The following is a 20,759-nucleotide window of genomic DNA, read 5'->3' on the forward strand; positions in this document are numbered from 1 at the left end:
TACATATTTTAGCAACAAAGGAACGGAAACCAGAACCTTCCTCACACGGGTAAATGCACATAGTGAATAAAAATACAAAGACAAGAAACACCTGATTTTCTGAATCTTACTTTAATGTTACCATTTTAATTCGTAAATAAATTCGTACTGACTATCGCTGGGTCGAATATGCATTATTTGTGGTTCCTCACTGCATCTGCCCATGATGAACTGTGGACATGAAAGGTAATATTCGTCAGACATTTCATAAAGGTGTAAGCAAGAATTCAAACGCGACAAAAAATTTGTCCTTTTTTAAGATTTTAGCAGTGAAGGCTTCAATCATATGCAATGAAAGCTTTTTATAACTTTACATTTTCTTCGTATATTAGTTTGATTTAAAGATCGCGATATTTTCATCGTGATATAGGGAGATAATACCAATTCATACAAAGGTTAAATTGCGTTCATGGTATTATAACGTAAATATATTAGGCGACTATAGCCTTCATGAAAAAGATAAAATCAGAATAGTGCATCTAATCTAATGATAATATAAACATGTGCTTATAGAACAGATATTTATATTTTAGTGCATATTTTATTGTTCTCTCACTGGAATCACCATTTAAAGTAAAAGCGTAATTTTCTTAATGCTTAATGTAAATTAAATCTGCAAACAATCTTTTCGTTAAAATTCATTTACATCATTATTTTAATATGAGTATAAAAAATTTGATTATCAAGTAATACATAATCTCACTGATATTTATTGTGACATATACAAGCTATTTGTCTTTGTTTAACAAAAAATGTTTTCTTGAGTTAACAAAAAAAAAAAAAAAAAAAAAAAAAAAAAACAAGTAGAGCTTCAATATCAAACAAATTGTATGTTCCGACAACCAGAAAAAAAACTATTTCAAACGTTCATTTGTATACACATGTTCAATTTTATGGAACAAAACTAGTTATACTATAAGAGACTCAGTTAGATGCGGGGTTTTAAAACTAGATACCTGCAGCATTACTTCATAAAATCTTAGCTATATGTATACCAAATATTTCATAAATCACTACAACTAATATAGTTTTAATTTCAAAATGCCTCGTATGTCATTTGTGATTATAAATAGAATATACAGCTATATCTGTGATTACTATCATAACACCGATATTTTTAGTACATATTTATATATTTATTGCATTGTTATATTATATTGTTAGTTTAATCATGTCATACTTGTGTAAATATATTGATGCAGGGACATGTTGTAAACTAGACATTGTCTAAATATGTTACCATGCTTAAATAAAAAATATTATTATTATCATTTGTTTCACTCGTCAGTCATGTAATGTCTGTGTTGAAACGATGGGAGGCAACTCTGATATATCAGAAAGAACGATAAAGTAAAACGTTTATTACCTTCAAATCTCCATTAGCCTCGCATCCGATAAAGACTCCAGCAATCAAGTTATGGTGGTGGTTATGGAAAATGGCTACGGGTGTATACAAAGGTACCGTGTCACAGTGTTTATATATCTACAACACAGTAACACTCAATGTCATTGGTTGATTCACATGTGTTCTGCTCTATAGTTATATTTTTCTCTGACAGTATATATGTATTACGTTCCACTCTATCAAGGTCTATAACTCGGTCGGTCATATACCACTACCTACACAATTTAAGAAAAAAAAATATTAAAAAACAAGCGGTACACGATGTGGCAATGGTGATCAATCGATAGACATATAATTTATCTTTAATTTGGTATATGATGTAATATATGTAATACCGTATTAATGTCACTATGTATCCTGAAACATCGGAAACAGACAAATTTCAACACCTGGGACAACGTGACGTTCCCCTGTAAACACCCCGTGACTATTATGGCTAAATACCGTCCATTTGCCCAATTCGGTCCTATGAAATTTCCGATTGAAAAAAAAAATGTTTTTCGATTGAGAATATTCCCATTGTCACGTCTTAAAAAGTTTGTTAATAATCATATTTTTTTTCTGAAATTGGGAAATGGTATATGACCGACGACTGAGTTATAGACCTTGACACGGTATTAACATATATAGAGAAAAATACATATAAAGAAAAACCCCATGTGGCTAATAATATTAACGTTCTATTAACAGTCAAGGGTCATTTAAGAATGACCTCCCACGTATGCTATATGAATGTGTGATCCCCACGCTCCATTTATTGTCATGCAGAACAGATGATCACCGATATCGGCCATTTTTTGTCTATCGTCTCCGATTCGATACAATCTCTCTGATTGACTCCTAGGAGCGAGTGGACCAATCAGAGAGCTTATAACAAATCGGAGACGACAGACACATAAAGGCCGAGATCGGTGATCATCTGTTCTGCATGACAATAAATGGAGCGTGGGGATCGCTAAGGGATACTTATGTGCAATTTTTATAAGTAAGTGAGTTTATATTGAGGATCTGCACTTCAGGGATGCATTCGTTGAATAGATGGCGATTTTAGTCGGTCTGTGCTCATTAGGGAATCGTGACCTGGGGATGTAGCGTGTACTTTTCCGATTTTTACACGAATCCTCGTAGTTCAACTTTCGATATGAAATAAAATTCGCCCATAATCCCATCATATCATATACCATAGTGACCAGTAAGGGATTGTCTTCAATGAAAGCTAAACAATATTCAGATCGGATGATTTTTGTGGTGTTCAGAGCATTTTAAAATTAATTACCCCATTTTCTGGAAATTGGATACAGGGCTAAGTAAACAACCTTTCAGTATTTTTAGTATTTATTTTTTTTTTGCGCGCGTCTTAAACCTGTGGACTGTGGCATCTTTTTGTTGTGTCTATATGAAGCATTAAATCTGTAACAAATTGTGAAAAACATGGTACATTGCTGATCTGCAAACGTTACGGTGTAGGGGTAACAATTGCTGCTAAAAGAATGTTGTGGTTGTGTGAATCAGTTACCATCTTGAAGAAAAGAATATTCTGTTGCATTATACACACAGCCATAAACTTCAAACAACAAATGCACATGATATTGCTTTAGTTTGTCGTAGTGTGTAAAGGCAACTTGGCGTAATTTCGTGAATTCATTTAAGCAATAAACTGTTACCAGATTTTACATAGAGTTGATATGAAGCCCGTCAGGAAGAAAGATAGATAGATTGGAACCCGTTATGGCGCCATGAATACTTACCTTTCTGACGGATGGGATTCATATCAATTGTATGTCCGATCTGGTAACAGTTTCTTACTTATATTTCGATTGTGATCATTTTAATTAAAAACTTCTTAAGGAATGATTTTTATTGTTTGTTGTTTACTGGTGTGTAACTGCATTTTTGTACAGATATATTAAATGACGCGCGTTATATTTACATTTCGACCGACCATTTCATTTAAATAAAGTGTTCAGATAAAATATAACTCTGCTTTTTCAATGTTATACGATTGTTGGAACTGCCGGTCAATTGATGGAATCCCGGAACAGCTGGCTTTAATTTGGCGGGAAATGTTGTCAAATTCAGAGAGGACACAAAATATAGTTCCACATTAACTTTTTTTTTTTTCATCACACTTATACAATATTTTTTAGATTTTTTATTTGCTGATATATAATTTAAGATTTACATTACATTCATACATGCAATATATTGAAGATTTTTCATACAGATACAAAAGGCTTAATCGGATGCGCATTCACACTACTTGTGGAAGTCAGTGTTCCGGTTTGTGTATTCTTGCGTGTCAACCATTGCATTTACGCAAGAGTAAACGATTTCGCAGTTGATAAGGTTACATGTATATAGCAAAACGAAAACGGAAATGTTAATATATACGTATATCTTTTAAATTTCCCGCTTGCGCTAGTGCAGACGTCAACAAATTCAATAAACGGAAAATCATAGCATCAGCTTCTGAATATAGTTCAATACAATCCGTTTTACAAACTATGCCATGATATTTTTCAATACATGTTATTTTGTCAACACGATATTACTGATAAATTTCAAAGACCGAAAAACTTTAACACCACTTTTTAAATCATTTGACCGTTATGTATAGGCGTAAGTATACATTGTATACATTGTCAGTAACGCGGCGGCAACTTTAGATATTCATACGCTTGACCAAATTGGAGTTCATAGCCTGATATTGCCCTTCTGGTTTAACATAGATCAAACTCGAAACTGAAAGTAAAAAGGAAATATACATATGTCCAATAAATATATACCTGACCTACAACAATTCAAAATTAAACCAATCAATATAAGATCCTTGGTATAATTTATTTCAATAGTATTTATTATACTAAGGATGGAAAAAAATTAGTATCTGTATATAATATGTATAATAATTATACTGTAAATATTATTTCCAAATATTTATATTCTAAAATGATTAAGTATTAAGAATATTTAATCTTTTAGCAAAGAAAATCATTAGAATATTTTGAAGAATTTCTTTTGACAAAACGCAATAATTTGACTTTTGGTATATTTGAAAACAAGAACAACGACAACAGCAACGAAACAAAAGAAATCCACAATGTAGTAACGATCATAGCAACAATCTTGAATGAACAAAGTGGTCAAATGTGTTACCTACACGTACGCCCTTTTGTAAACTCGCTGCTAACGACGGAGCACTGCAATGGTGAACAAGAAATGGAGTATAGTCTTGGTGTCCAGTTGTAGTACAATTTTCGGGTACAGTGAAAGCGAGTGCCTGGACCACCGATTCTTTATCGCAGATATGAGAAGATGTAGGGGTTGTTGCTGTGTATCAAAACATATATTACCGTCAATGGTCAACATTAATTCGAATATATTATAGCAGACACAATGTTGGTAAATATAATACATATAAAAGAATAGCTAAAATATTACGACATATAGTACCGTTAATGGTCAACATTAATTCGAATATATTATTGCAGACACAATGTTGGTAAATATAATACATATAAAAGAATAGCTAAAATATAATTTGAATTACTTTCAGCATGCACATTTGTACAAATGAATATCTTGGCAATTTATATTTAAGTAGGTACTTCAGATTCTGGCAATTTAAATAAATATACTACGTCACCGTACGTACGTTAGCTAAACCTCTTACTTGGACAAGGGGAGTTCTGACAGACACGCTGTTCATGACTGTGTTGGCAGTTCTGTAGGCAGTGACGGGACTGCATGCCCCGGCCACACGTCACACTGCAACTACTCCAACTGGACCACACAGGAACTGAAGTCTGCGTACCTGTATTTCATGTACAGTCGGGTTAGAACTAATATGTCCTGGCTACAGCATATCAATGACTTTTCAGTGGATTCAATTTCATTACCAATGATATATTTAAGATGAACTAGCCCGAGATACTCTGGCCCTGACACCAGACTTAGACATTATGACAGATAGTTGTCTGGTGTAGGGCCAAAGCGCAGTGCTATATCAAAAGGTGGAATTCGCCGACAGCGTTTGGTATAGGGCCAGGTCATCTCTGATTGAGACTGCTTACAAAACATTACCACTGAGAAGCGTCACTTAACTTGGTCTTTTCAACAAATGAATAATTTATCTATCCATAGCAATCCATTTTATCATGCATGCACGTTATATTATGTCAATACAGTAGTTTCCTTTTCGCAACTTTAAATCTTCCTCCTCGTCGTCGCCATTTTCTTATAGTATGCAAATCGCCTCTAATCTCGACGGATTACTATATTTGGGTAGATAATATATTCATTTGTTGAATAGACCAAGGTAAGTGGGACTTCTCGGAGGTCAGTCTGAATTGGAGATGACCTGGCACGATACCAAACGGTGTCAACGAGTTCCACCTTTTGATATAGCACTGCGCTCGGGCCCTACACCAGACATCTAGATATCTATCTGTTATAATGCCTAAGTCTGGTGTCAGGACCAAAGTAAATCGGGCTAAAGATGTTCATGACTGACTATCAAGTCGTATATTTCACATATTCAAAACCAACGAGTTACGACAACAAAAACAAAAATCAAATCTGTTTATATAGAAATAAAAGCATGTGGTCTGATAATCAATATGAATCTGTATTGTTGTTACACATACATTATTGTAAACACGAAAGTTCGTTAACAGCATTTAATTTATAAAGTATTTCCATATGCATTATTTGATATACAATGTTTCATTTTATATACAATACATAATTTGATATCGTTTGGACGGCCGTAACGTATTTATGCGTAATTATGCATTTGCCCTGTTTCATGCACCCTTCTGGAGCCCCACCGAGACCCTTGAAAACTAAATACAAGTTTTTTGAAAAGGAGATGTTCATCACTATATAACATGTCAATATCGATTAGGTCATTGCATTAGTGACGTCACAAATCACCTTTGAACATGCCCAAATAAGTCAGAAATTGAGGTCTGAAATAAGGAGTTTAGTGTGTGCCCGGAAACCTGTCGTTGTGAGCTTAATTATCAAGATACAGATATGAAGATGGTCTTAAACGATAGAAGAGATATCAAAGTAGGAGAGAATAGAGAGAAAGGGAAACGAAAGGGGAAAATAGCACCGAATAAAAAAAAGTCCCACGCGAAGATTTCTGCCTCCCATGTCCCGTGCGTGGTGACCTTTATAGGACTTCCGGTGACTGTTTTTGCTTGTTTGCGGTGTGTATTGTTTGTTATTATCGTGAAAAAGGCATCAAACCGAAATCAAGATTCAAACTGATTTCATAAATGGCATTTGTAATAATCTACTCTCAAAATTGAGTCAGATTCGAATCCTGCCGGCCGTCGAAAGGATATACAATGTGCTGCATATTTCGATATAAATATTTTAATCTAGTAATTGATAAACAATACATTAATTGAATAAGATATACAATATACGAATATTTAAAAAAATAATTTACATAAACGATAACTTTCGGTATCATCTTGGGTGACAACTCACCATTACAGCAATTATGAAGGACGCAAGAATAACTACAATGTACTGTGAAAATAAAATATATTAGTTTTACAGCCAAATTCGTTTCAACAATAAAACAAATATCTAATCTGACCTAGTTTGCACATAAATTGAGTCATAGAATAACACAAGTGATCAGCTGTTATGAATTTCAACTGAGATCTATTTATCTATCTAAGTTTGCATTCATTTATCAATACATTAAACCAAATCTGATGAAATTACATATTCTGTCGTTTTATATTACAGAGTAGGTATAGGTTATGACGCAATAACTTCATCGGGAAAAAATAATGTTTCGATCGCTAAAAATTGATGTCAGAAATAATTCGTACGGTCCACAAAAACAGAAAATTTATTTTATCTTTATCTCACCGAGATAACAAACGCGAGAAAACGAGAAAAGTAATTCAAGTGATTTTTCAAAATGGCGTTCATAGGTTTTTTGGATAATTTTATAAAATAATGGAAAACATCTTTTTTGAACGTCAATGACCTCAGTGACTTGAATACAAGCGAATCACTTAAAGATGCTCCGCCGCTGACAATTCGTATTTTTTTCACTATCAAAAACAGGAGCAGACGATTTCAATTTTTTCTTCAGTTACAAAAGTTACTTAATTAACACAAGTACCACCATTGAAAAGTTTGAGCTTCCAATTTTTATTCAATTGAAAATGTAAAAAATAATGAATTGCATCCCGAAAAAAATCTGTGGCACTATATCCTATATGGAATGAAGTACTGATTGTGCATGCATCAAAGTCAAAATAAATTATCTTAAGTTATTTTTCGTGTTAATTAGACATGTATGTACAATATTAAACACCAATTATTGTTCTAATAACGAATGCCATTTTTTCTCTGTCGGCGGTGGAGCATCTTTAAGTAACAATTAGAGAATGGATTATAATTATGTTTATTTTTCCGTGAACAGAATCAAGCGAACTACTATGGTAACTAGTCAGAGAAATAATTGTTCTTACTTCCGTGATAGTGCAGCTCGTGCATATCGACAATACTAGTACAGCACTCCGGGCTCTGGCACTCGCGTGAGCAATATAGTTGGTCATAGACAGACCGTTTCGAAGTATCATCTGTGATAGAAATACTTTGTTAGTTGTTTATAAGCGTTATATTTTGGTTTTATGATGTCATTTTTCATAGACGCTAAATTATGTCCATCCGTTCGTTGTCTATCATTTCATCAATCCCACAAAATATTGAGGATAATGTTTTTAATTTAATTAGAACATATCAGTGTGATACTAATAAGGCAGTAATTTTACCTCGATTTTACTTATTGTTTACAATAATATACAATTGTAGCATTTTGATGAGGTCGATGCATCTTTTTATTGACCAAAGAAAAATTATCGACTGAGTAAATATTGATTGATGTGTTAACCAACTGTTGAGGTGGTCAATCACTATGCCATTTTTAAAATTTCCCCCGAAAACGTTCTTGTATACTTTTTTACCCGGACAATATTGGTCATGGACGTTGTCGGAGTGCAGTAGGTAGCCTGGCTGGAAATAAAAGGGGGAGCAGAAACTAAGGTTGTTATATATTTATGATCTGCTGTTCAAAAATTACATATCTTAAAGTTTACTGACAAATCCTTTTTGATAAACCTTATGGAAAACAGTTAATGTATTTAAAAATAAGCTATATAAGTTAAGAAAGAATATATCCTAATGATAACAAGAGTACATATACATGTTTTTATCTTTTTATAAACACATTTAAAAAAACAATGCGTAACAGAAATTGTGTAGGGTAGTGTATATTTATCATAATTATTTGTAATTTTCTGTATATAAAACTACCGTACAGCCGTATATTATCATGGGATGATATTTTTGCGGTTTTGAAGGTCGTTGCTATAATTGCGAAAATCGGATCCGCGAAATAATAATAATCAATTTACATAATATTATTAAAATAATAAAAGAGAGCGCAGCGAACTCTTGTGATAGAGGTGTCTCGGTAACGTTATTCTATGTAAATCATCCAATATATGTAGAGTTGGTAAATTTTCTCAAAAAACCGGAAACAGGAAGTCAACACAAGATCCAGCATCGCGCAAGACAGCTTGGAAAAATTCAAAATGAAAACATCAGTGAAAGATAAACCTTCCAATTCATTCTTACCTGAATCTAACAATTACACTTTGCCCTATATCTTAACTTAAAAGCCGTTTTACGTGAGCAGTTGCTTCGGAATTTTCCACCTGGCAACGGACAATAACGCTCAGATATATTTGTAGCCGCAGTCACGTATTTTTGCAGAAAGTGAAAGTAGAAAAATCCTTTGTTCAAAATTGTTTTTCTTGTTATAAACTCAATGCCAGTAATTCAGCAAAGCTATGATTCTAATAATTAATAATTCTATATATGGTTTCTAGCAGTACAGTTAGTCAGCGCACACAATTGGCAAAAAAAAAAAAAAAAAAAAAAAAAAAACACATGACAACATCGATAAGACTGATGGGTCAGGGGAGATTACTCTTTCGCAGTTGGAAATCCTTTATTTACCTGGCATATTTCTATTTAGTTATACATTAAACACAACAAACGATAGAATTGATTAACTGCTGCACTCTCAGATAGGCTTTGCCTAAAATTATATTAAAGATACTGTTAGAGATATCTCCATAATTCCAACTGTTCTGAAATCAGAATTAATTTCTTAGTATTCCAGCAAAACTGATGTTTACTTTACTTACTTTTAGAGAAAATTTATCACTACGGTGTTTATTTCCGTTGATAACAAGCGTTCTGACGGCCTCCGAGGTTTTTAGTGCATTTTACGAATTTAAAGTCAACAAAGGAAGCGGAACAATATCAAGAAACAATGTATTTTCAGCACTTATATCGACATTAGTCAGGCATAGAACTCGATACCAGATAACAAGAATTTCCTGTAACAGTTGTGATTGGAAAATTTTACGATATCAGTAAATAAATGTTTAATTTCTTTCGTTTAATTAAATTTCTAAATTTGATGATTTGATCCCGAATATTCCAGTGACGTCACTTTTAGTAGATGTGAATGAAACGTGATTTAGTCCCGCCAAACAGTGACGTCACAAGCACCGGAATGACGTCGCTGACATATTTCACACGGTAGTATAAAGGATTACACACTCATTTGGTTAAGTAAATGCATCTTTTCTTGATCATCGAAGAAACATTTCGCTTTGTGCGAAATCGTGTAAATAACAGGCAAATCGCTTTCGTTTTGAATACCGTCTTCTGTATGCATAATGAAACTGTTGCAGGATAAACAGAATCCAGGTTAGTATCTTACAATACAATTTTTATTTTGGTGTCGACACGGAAAACCGATATGACTCGGCAAAACTTCCTCATCTCACTTCATCGGACTAACGAAAGCAGCATCGATAAAAAACATTAAAATGCTTGAAATATGGCTAGAACGTTCAATATTTACATTAAACAATAATTAAAACAAATCATTTATTCATCTAGACTAAAACTAATTTGCAAATCCCATACACCACCTGCAAGGAGACGTCATCCTGCAAGGAGACGTCCTAGGCCTATCGCTACCCACGATACATTCGATCTTGGTCTATATTTGATCCAGATATATCTGTCTTCGACAGTAATATTTAGAACTATGAATATGTGGAAGGAACGTGTATACAAGTTATGATATTGGTCACCTCAGCCCAAACACAGGGGCACGCAAGTTATTCATTATGTAAAATAGTTGCTATGTACGTCATGTCCACATAATCGAAAAATGAATTATATATTATGTAGATATCGGTTAGCTTGTTATAATAATAATAAACTTTATTTACCGAGGACAATAACCTGATTTAGTCAACGGCTAATCTCCCTCAGGGTCCTCAGGATTAGCAAAGGTATTTGTTACAAATTACATAAAAATATAAGTAGCTATACAAAATATTTTAGTTAATAAAATTAATAACACTATAATGAATAAAGATAAAATTGTTCATAAAAAACAATGACGAATGATAAATGATAGTACATACAATAAAAAGAAACAGTATTATCACAGTAAGTACAAAGATCATGTCTACGGTACTGAAATGAAGTTAAATGGCCGAAGCCTCATATATACACATGCTAATATAGCACACCTTGAAATCCGTTTTGAATTCTAAAAGTACCTATCACAGAAATGCTTAATTGCTTTCTTTTTAGTGTATATATTTAGTGTAACTATTGAGAAATAACTGAATTCTTTATACCATGAACGCCAAAAACATTCAAAATTCGCATAAATTTTTAGTTTCTCGTTTTTAGCAAAAATCGGGAAAATGTTGACCTGCGTTAATAACTAGGCAAACGGTACCTTTCAAATAGAACGTGGTCAGTTAAGGTAAACTTCGTATTACACTCTTAATACCTGAACTTTCTCTCCATCTACTCGAATCCACTGACCCTCCTTTGTATATTCAGACTCATGCAGACAAATCCCCGCGTCAAGTTTTCCTATGGTGGGAGCGATGGGATTCGGAGTTTGCCGTAAGGTAACCGCAGCTTTTGTACAAAGACATAGTTCATTTGAAGCCAGCACCGAGAAGATACCGATACTGAATACCAACAGAATGGTACGCAACATGGTGGTCTCTGTAAAATAAGCGATTTTACTATTGGTCTGGGAAAGTAAACGACGTAAACTATTTTTGGTATCATTGTTGATGTTTCTAACATGATGGAGTATATAACATAAGAGAGTTAACATTTTTTTGTCAAAAAAACTGACCGACAAACCACGTTGCCTTGCTAATGTTTCAAAACTATTTTCTGTAAAACACAGAAGTCGAGATTGATTGCATTTTTATATGAATTCTGGCCATACGTTTCAAATGAAACGTAATGTATACGAATCAGATACGATAGTTATATTCTAGTCGTTAATACATAACTTTGTCATGTGATTGACAAGCCTCCCACGATAATTTCAAGATTGTTAAACTAGACTAGTTAAAGATTCTAACAGTGATAACGGAGGTTATTCTTGCTAATCTAACTATCTAGACTTGTGAAATAGATTAACAGTTTACACCATACGTAAGTACTAAGCTTATTATAACAAACTAGACTAGTAAACAAAGCTTCTAAATCTAACAACATAAACTAGTAAAATGGTCTAACAATGATAACGGATGATAGTACCAAGCTTGTTAATCTATCAATCTAGCTGGATACTAATAAAATAGTCTTACATGATAACGGATGAAAATACTAAGCTTGTAATCTATCAATCTAGCTAGATACTAATAAAATAGTCTTACATGATAACGGATGAAAATACTAAGCTTGTAATCTATCAATCTAGCTAGATACTAATAAAATAGTCTTACATGATAACGGATGAAAATACTAAGCTTGTAATCTATCAATCTAGCTAGATACTAATAAAATAGTCTTACATGATAACGGATGAAAATACTAAGCTTGTAATCTATCAATCTAACTAGATACTAATAAAATAGTCTTACATGATAACTGATGAAAATACTTAGCTTGTAATCTATCAATCTAGCTAGATACTAATAAAATAGTCTTACATGATAACGGATGATAGTACCAAGCTTGTTAATCTATCAATCTAGCTGGATACTAATAAAATAGTCTTACATGATAACGGATGAAAATACTAAGCTTGTAATCTATCAATCTAGCTAGATACTAATAAAATAGTCTTACATGATAACGGATGATAGTACCAAGCTTGTTAATCTATCAATCTAGCTGGATACTAATAAAATAGTCTTACATGATAACGGATGATAGTACCAAGCTTGTTAATCTATCAATCTAGCTGGATACTAATAAAATAGTCTTACATGATAACGGATGATAGTACCAAGCTTGTAATCTATCAATCTAGCTGGATACTAATAAAATAGTCTTACATGATAACGGATGATAGTACCAAGCTTGTTAATCAACAATATATACTAGTAAAATAGTCTAACAACGATAACGAATGATAGTACCAAGCTTGTTAATCTTACAATATAGACTAGTAAAATAGTCTAACAATGATAACGTATGCTAAGGTCATTTGTGACGCAAGTGATCCATTTCCTTATTTTCAATTTTTTTTTTAATAAAAACAAATTGATACCATCGGTATAATAGGGATCAACAAACTAAATAAAAAAGACCTTCGAAATGGCCCCTGTGTATACAAGATTGAGCCCAGGATAGAATTTTAACCCGGCCGCTGATTGGCTGGCTAATTATGAATTTCAAAAGTAAAAATGTTTTCTGACAGGCAATTATTCCTAGATAACCATGATATGAATTTGGAAATTTATATTGAGATTTAGGTTTAAAATATCAACTTTGATAATGAATAGGTAAAAGCATTAGAATTTCAGGATTTTTTAGTGCAAAATGCGTCTGATTTCAATAAAGCTACCCTGGTTGGAGTTTGAGCAGTAGGACCCAAACTTTTTGTTTTCTATTTAGTGATATATGAGAACCTAGACTTTAATTATAGAACACAATAGCTAACTAATATTCCTTTGTTTTAATAATACAGTACAAATCTTTAACAAAATCTAACACTGTGGTCTATATAAAATTATTTAGTTGGTTGCTCTCTAATACGTATGACATAGCACTAATTTTGGGAGTATTGCGAGTATCTGAACTCTTCATATCAAATACCATAATGTGGGCTAAACATATGTTACCTTTTGGAATAAACACAAAAGACGAAACGCTCCTCACTGATCTGTCCACTCCAGGGGTTCGGTAGAGTGTCCTTATCGCATTACTAACTCCACATGACATATAGATATGGTAAGCAGGTCGACTACTTTCATTAGTAGAAGCGCACTTAAGCAGCAATGTCTCGTATAACTGTTACACAGATACAGCCATCCTTGATACCCCACGGGTTCCGATCACTAACGACTTCTACACCCCTGTACAATCTCATAGTAAAATCGAAGGAAACTGCTGCCCGATCAAAAATTGAATCGTTAGATTTAATAATTTGTTTTTGCAATAAAATAGCGTTAGCAACGCTCATACATTATTCTAGTTGTTTAATAAAGCTTTATATGCTGTGTTTGTTTTGCTGTTTTTTTTTGTTTTTGTTTTTTTAAAGGTATGTATGTGTCATATTATCAACAGAGGATTTAAACGGAGGTAATGAAACATACTTTAAACCAAATATTGCTTAAATGCAGTTATCATTACATAAGATATTTTGCTTGACTGTATTAATCATTATATCAGACAAAATAGCATTGAAATTTGAGAATATATATATATATTAAGCAATCTCAAGATGTTACATTTTCAAATGCATGTGCGGTACTGTTGCTTAAACGTTACGCCATTTACATTACCTTGTTTATTATATACCGTACAGAGAGTTATTTTGCGGGTATGATGAATTTTGCGATTTCGCTATGATCGTGAAAGATTGAGAAATGGTTTGCTCAAATAATCCCTGGTCAACAGATCGATAAAAAAGTAAATAACTTTATTGCTAGGATGTGCTAGAACCTTTGACCCGCATTAATAATTAGTTTTAATTTGATTATGAGTGTGTTCTCTTTGGAACACCTTTGGCATATTATAGATCAATCTCAGCTCTAAAATATCATTTACCCTGGCCCGGCCCATCTGTTCTTCTAGTCTGATTGATTGGCTGGAATCGGTAGTTCGCAATTTGACAAAAACTAATGACGTCGCGATATGTGATTTGACTCGAGTGAGTAAACATCTCAGGTAACGCAAATATTACGTCGCATCTCGTCAAACGTATAGGCGCTATATACACTTATGTCTCATAAACCGATAGAGAATTTAAATACCCTATGACACTGATAACTGTACAGCCATACGAATTATTTACCCTCAGGCTAAATATACATAATGTTGCGCAGTCTTTCTTATGTCGATAAAGGTGACTTATCAAGCACATACTACACACAATCCAGTCATCTTCAGGATTTATTTTGATACTCTGCGTTGAAAAAGAAGCAATTTTGCGTTTTTATTGACTTCGAGAAAGCTTTCGATAAAATATGGAGAAAAGGTTTGTGGAATAAGCTATTAATTACTAATGTGAATGGTAAAATGTACACGGTCATTTATAATATGTATCAAGGAATTTAATCTAAAATCAACTTCAATGGTCGTTAATCAGGATTTTTCAATAAAGCTTTTTATTCTATTGTATGCAGATGGCACAATTTTATTTTCCGGTAATCCTACTGATCTTCAAAATCAGCTTGATGTATTTAGTGAATACTGTATTCGCTGGAAATTAAGAGTACATAGTGATAAAACCAAATGTATGGTGTTTTCAAAAGGCAGATTTGTTAACAGACATGTTTTCAGATTTGATAATAACGTAATAGAATGTGTTAATAAATTTAACTATTTAGGAACAGTATTTTCAAAGACATCTTCATTCAATGATGCAAAGAGTCAGACTATTAAAAAAACATCGATTGCTATGTACGATATCTTGAGGAAAGACAGAACATTGAATTTATCGGTAAGATGTATCTTTGAACTATTTGAACTATTTGAAAAAATAGTTAAACCAGTTAAGTTATACGGTTGTGAGATATGGGATTTTACAAATGTACAAACAATTGAGCGCGTTTATTTAAAATTATGTAAACTGCTATTGGGTTTAAAAAAAAGTACACCAAGTTACATGGTATATGGCGAACTGGGTACTAGACCACTTATAATTGACAGATCGCCAGCTGTCAATCAAACCGCACGTGACTTTGCATTTTGTATTGTGTGCGCTACGATGTTTGCTCCGACATTGAATAGAAACACATGCGTTTGTGAGCGAGAGGCGTGGCTATATTAAACCTGGCGATCGGTCAATTGACATTAAAATAAAGATGATTAATTATTGGTCAAATATGCTTCTATCTAAAGAAATTAAATTAAATGTTGTGGTGTATAATATGTTATATCATGTTTTTGTAAGTGAAAACAGAGAAGTTCCATACTTAACTTTTGTACAAAATATTTTAAACGAATTTGGTCTGATGTATATATGGCACTCTCAGTTCCAACACAATTTGAATCCAAAATGGGTTAAAACTCAAGCAAATATTATGTGACCATTTTTTACAAAAATGGAATAATGGCATTTTTTTGTAATTTGCTATAGAATTTACAAAAACGAATGTAATTTTGAAAAATATTTTGATATATTAAATGATAATGAAATAATTTTAATGTGTAAACAAGTAATCATAAATTCATTGTGGAGTCTGGTAGATGGATTAATATGAATTATCAAGATATAATTTGTACTTATTGTGACACCAATGATATTGGTGATGAATTCCATTATTTATTAAAGTGTCCGTTTTTGAAAGGAAATTATATGTTAATGAGTACTATTACACAAGACCAAATATCATAAAAATTTCACAGCTTCTGAACTCAAAGAATATACAAACAATGAGAAATTTAGGTAAATTTATCAAAGTTTTGTCTAAAAATGTCATATAATTTGTCCTCCTTCTATGTTGCATTTCTTGACTGTTGTAAATATGTTTCTCTACACAATGTATTTTGTAAAGAGACTAATAAAGTTTGAAAGTTTGAAAGTTTGACGGTAAGACTGACAAAATATTACATTATGTTTTAGGAAATTAGAATAAGCGTGGTGCAATAATATCATAATTACATGTAGTGTACGTAAGATCAGGGCAAAAGTGAAAGTGTTTATTTATAATTTAAATCAAACCACTTGTGTACGTCACTGAAGGGACTTCCAGTGGTTATTGATTATAAACTTGTCTGTTTGTGAGTTTAGGAAAAAAAAAGGAAGACAATTCTAGTAGCGTAGCCAGAAAGCTACATGCATTCAAGTTAATGAAATAATACGTACGCATGCACTATTTCAATCCAAGCGTGAATTGGTGTCCCCAAATTTCGCATTTGTGAATGTGGGGACCGTAATGAACCAGGGGAGAGATTGTCACATTTAGGCATATTTTATCCTGCTGGCATTGTAATGTTTAAAGAATCAATCTATTTTCAATTCATGTCAAGTAATTTCAAGTCCATTTGTTGATTCATTTTAGAACCAAATAAGATGTTTTTGCTATATTGTTGAAGATAGTATTTTATCTTTGTAGCAATCATTCAGTAGTTATGGTGGCTTCCGACTGGACCTCAAAACGATCCTCGGAGTTTTACTTCAGCGTAGGAACTGGTGTTGGGTTATCTACCCTTTACTTCTTCCTTGGATACACATTCTACCCATTTCAACTTCCGGTAATGGATTTCGTCCTAGACAGACTCGTTTTCATGACAATGAAGATTATACCATTACTAGTGGTACTATTTGTTGTGGCTCGAGTTGTCTTCAAGATTTGCTATGAGATAGAGCCCATGATGAGGGTACATAGATTTTCCTCTACAATGATACCAACTCTGGCTACGTGTATATACTGTCTGTATTGCTTTGTGTTTTACGGAGCTGGTTATGGTCTCGGGAAATAGATTAAATTACTCAAAATTAACAATGTTTTTTTCCGTTAATCTTTGTTATAAAGATGGTGAATATCATATACTTGGATATACCAAGTAAAATCTTGTTTTCAGTCGAACTCAATGAATATCAAAATATCTTGCAATCATATATATATATCAATGCATATTATGAATAATGACTGTGAATTACATTTTGCTTTCTATATATATAAATAAACATATGTGTTTTAACAACAAAGAACTAGGCCTAGTAGTTCGAAATCCCTGTGTGTTCTATTTTTTTAGTAAATTCTCTGATACGAAAAGTAAAGTAATATACAGGTATATGTCTCCTAACTTACATTATAATGTATATAAAGGTCGGGGTAGATCCATCAATGCACTGTGGGTTACTTCTGATTCATGTGGGTTGATAAAACCAGCTCCAAATGAGTTATCACTATCGGAATCGCTTCCCCCTCCCTTATTGCAAGGTCGGGGCATATACATCAATGCACCATTGTGGTTCATTACTGTTTCATGTGAGTTTATAATACAAGCTCCAAATGATGTATTACTATCATTGTTGCTGTTTTTCTTAGGGGGAAAGTTCCACTATACGAGCAGACACAACAAGAAGGTATCACAGTCTCCCAAAACACACCTGCACAACATACACGTAACACATCGTATACATGGGAGAACGTCCTTACATGACCCTGGATGTTAATAGGACATCAATTAATCAATCAAACAAACAAACAAACAGGTGTAATGTTCTATTTATTGTCGGTTGAGATTTTCAGCTCCAAATAAAGCATCAAAAGTGCAGCAATCTATAGAACTATGTTCCGTTTCATGGACATTCCGAAAAATATATATATAAAGCATAGTCCTGTTATTAACAAACCGTCATCTACAGTATTACAAGGTCATCAGGGTCGATAGAGGACCAAATCGAGGAGAGCTCGAATAAAAAAAATATGCAGGTTTGTCTTTTTGCTGTCAACAGATATTTGTCTGACATTTAAGATTGATGAACAATGGTGTTTTATTAATTATTTCTTAACATTAGGTAATCGGAGTGATCTATAAATATAACTGGTTGGCATTTTGTTATGTTTACAGTATAATTTCATTAGTATGTTATGTGCAATGTATACGCTATATATATAGTGAAGATTATCGGTTATATATACAACATGATCATATATATGTCAAAAGTACACATACAAGTGTGAGTCAGACTAGTTGACTGCTTAGATCAACATTTAGAATAGATTAATCAATTAAAGGCAACTTTTCATGTATGCAATATGTTGCGTGTGTGAATATCTGTATTTTAAATTCAAAGGCTAAAATAAAGTACCTGAATAAAAATAATTTTCTTTTGTACATATTGATACCTCATCAATGAAGTTAGCCTTGACCCCCCGATAAATCTTTATTGCATTTGGTGATCACACTTTGTTTGCATGGATTGGAAGGTTTGATTCCGTTAGCATTAGACATATCACAGAGATTACTCCAAATATATAGTGAAGCTCAGATTTATACAGTATTATGACATTTATCAAGATGAAATAGATAAAAAAAAAAAAAAAAAAAAAAAAAAAAAAAAAACTTGTACCAAGCCAGCCAGATCATATTCATACAAATGGTAGTATTAGTCAATTGCGAAAACAGCAACGACATCACCCAACAAATTGGTTATTAACAACTTCCGGTTTAAGGTTTCCATTACGACAACCATCGTCTATTTTATTGTCGGATATGATTTCTTCCCCTTCAATCAACCCGTGATGGATACAGTGATTGACAAGGTTATGATCACGTTGCGGTGGCAAATATTTGGAGGAATGACTTTGCTGATTGGGATGGTAGGGGTCATGGTCGTTCGAGTTCAAAAGCGAGGCAACAGCTGATCCTGTGAATGGAAATGCGGAACACCTGACACAACTTCCGAGGAACATTCTACAGAACACATTGGAACAGCTCATCTTTCATTTCATCGGACAATTTATTTTGTGTACCTACCTCACTCAAGAGTCGATGAAAGTTATTCCATTACTCGTGGTTCTTTTTGTTATCGCAAGAATAATCTACAAAATCGCCTATCAAATTCAACCTATGATAAGAATGTATGGGTTTATCCCGACGTTTTTTCCAACCCTTGCTACATTCACGTACTGTACATACTGCATGCTGGTATATGGACCGGGGTATGGCCTTTGACATTTATCTCAAGGTATATTTCTACACAATTCCATCAAAACGAAATTTATGTTCACACTTAATTGACATCACCATAATAAAGCATGCTGACATATACTGATATCTTAAACATAACAAAGTAAATGTATCATACAGTTATCATCATACATATATACGCATGCACTCTCAATTGTGTATAGTAAGCACCTTCATACATCATACATATATTTAAGGTGATACAAATATAAATCTTCAATCATTTCCAGACAAGGACAAGACTATGAGCAATTTTAGGATTTTTTTTTATCAGTGAAGCAACATTTGACTGTTATAAGTGTATGTACTACGTAGTTAAATTTCGCGGGTGTAAAATTTCACGATTTTGGAACTTATTCGCGAGGCCTTATTTTCGCAAATTATCTGCGTAGCCGTTAAACACATATTCATACCATAGACTTTGATACGAAAATCATAATTTTGATTAATTTCAGGAGGTATTAAGATTTGCAAATTGGATTGGATCCCGCGAATTTAGCGAAATTTAAATTCCCGCAAATATCAGCAACTATTCCTATACAGTATATAAATGTTCTACGATTTCTCAATTTAATACTAATAAGGGACTTGGATCGATGTTTGGTGTATGTACAAGGTTTTTCATCTTGCACAAAAACTAACAATGTGTGGTTCTTTGTTTGGAGATAAAGACCTGCGCCCGGCACCATAAAACTTCCTCAGACAGATTTTTTTACTGAAGCCTATGTAAAATCATATATTTGAGTAAAAAATCTGTCTGAGAATAGCTTCATGGTGCCGGGCCCAGGATAACTAAAAGAATTCATTTAAACAAAAAATATTTGATGGTGACACTAGTTCATGTGAAATGAAACATAATACAATCAGTTTCAGAATAAATGCAAATAGATCGTGTTGAACCTAAAAACACCTGATAGTTAACTGACGATAACGTCAAATTGCGAACCAATAAAGTAAAAATAACAAGCAGTGTAAAAGTTGTCTACACGTATACCCAATAACTCTCACGTACGATTTGTATAAAGTAGGTCATAGAAGCATTTGGTGTCAGGAT

At 33.1% G+C, this 20,759-nt stretch overlaps 1 protein-coding gene and 1 pseudogene across 1 annotated transcript; one reads left to right on the plus strand and one right to left on the minus strand.

Annotated features, from left to right (window-relative positions):
* Positions 1-95: 95 nt before the first annotated feature.
* Positions 96-14,410, minus strand: LOC138310349 (uncharacterized). The gene is made up of 9 exons (XM_069251535.1): positions 13,678-14,410; positions 11,373-11,596; positions 8,446-8,494; positions 7,951-8,061; positions 6,947-6,988; positions 5,118-5,258; positions 4,605-4,774; positions 1,406-1,522; positions 96-210 (listed from the first exon to the last, which is right to left on the minus strand). The coding sequence occupies exons 1-9, from the start codon at positions 13,775-13,777 to the stop codon at positions 118-120; spliced, it is 1,047 nt and encodes a 348-aa protein (XP_069107636.1). The 5' UTR covers positions 13,778-14,410; the 3' UTR covers positions 96-117.
* A 2,724-nt stretch (positions 14,411-17,134) lies between these two features.
* LOC138310880 (transmembrane protein 79-like) lies at positions 17,135-19,690 on the plus strand (annotated as a pseudogene).
* The last annotated feature ends 1,069 nt before the right edge of the window (positions 19,691-20,759 follow it).

This window comes from Argopecten irradians, chromosome 16 (assembly GCF_041381155.1).
Source record: "Argopecten irradians isolate NY chromosome 16, Ai_NY, whole genome shotgun sequence".
Classification (NCBI taxonomy): Eukaryota; Metazoa; Mollusca; class Bivalvia; order Pectinida; family Pectinidae; genus Argopecten; species Argopecten irradians.

Coding starts and splice junctions, on each gene's coding strand:
- LOC138310349 (XM_069251535.1), bottom strand. CDS start 13,777: ATGTCATGTGGAGTTAGTAATGCGATAAGGACACTCTACCGAACCCCT. Junction 8,495..11,372: donor TAGATGGAGAGAAAGTTCAG/GTATTAAGAGTG, acceptor TTTTATTTCCAG/CCAGGCTACCTACTGCACTC. Junction 8,062..8,445: donor CCATGACCAATATTGTCCGG/GTAAAAAAGTAT, acceptor TTTCTATCACAG/ATGATACTTCGAAACGGTCT.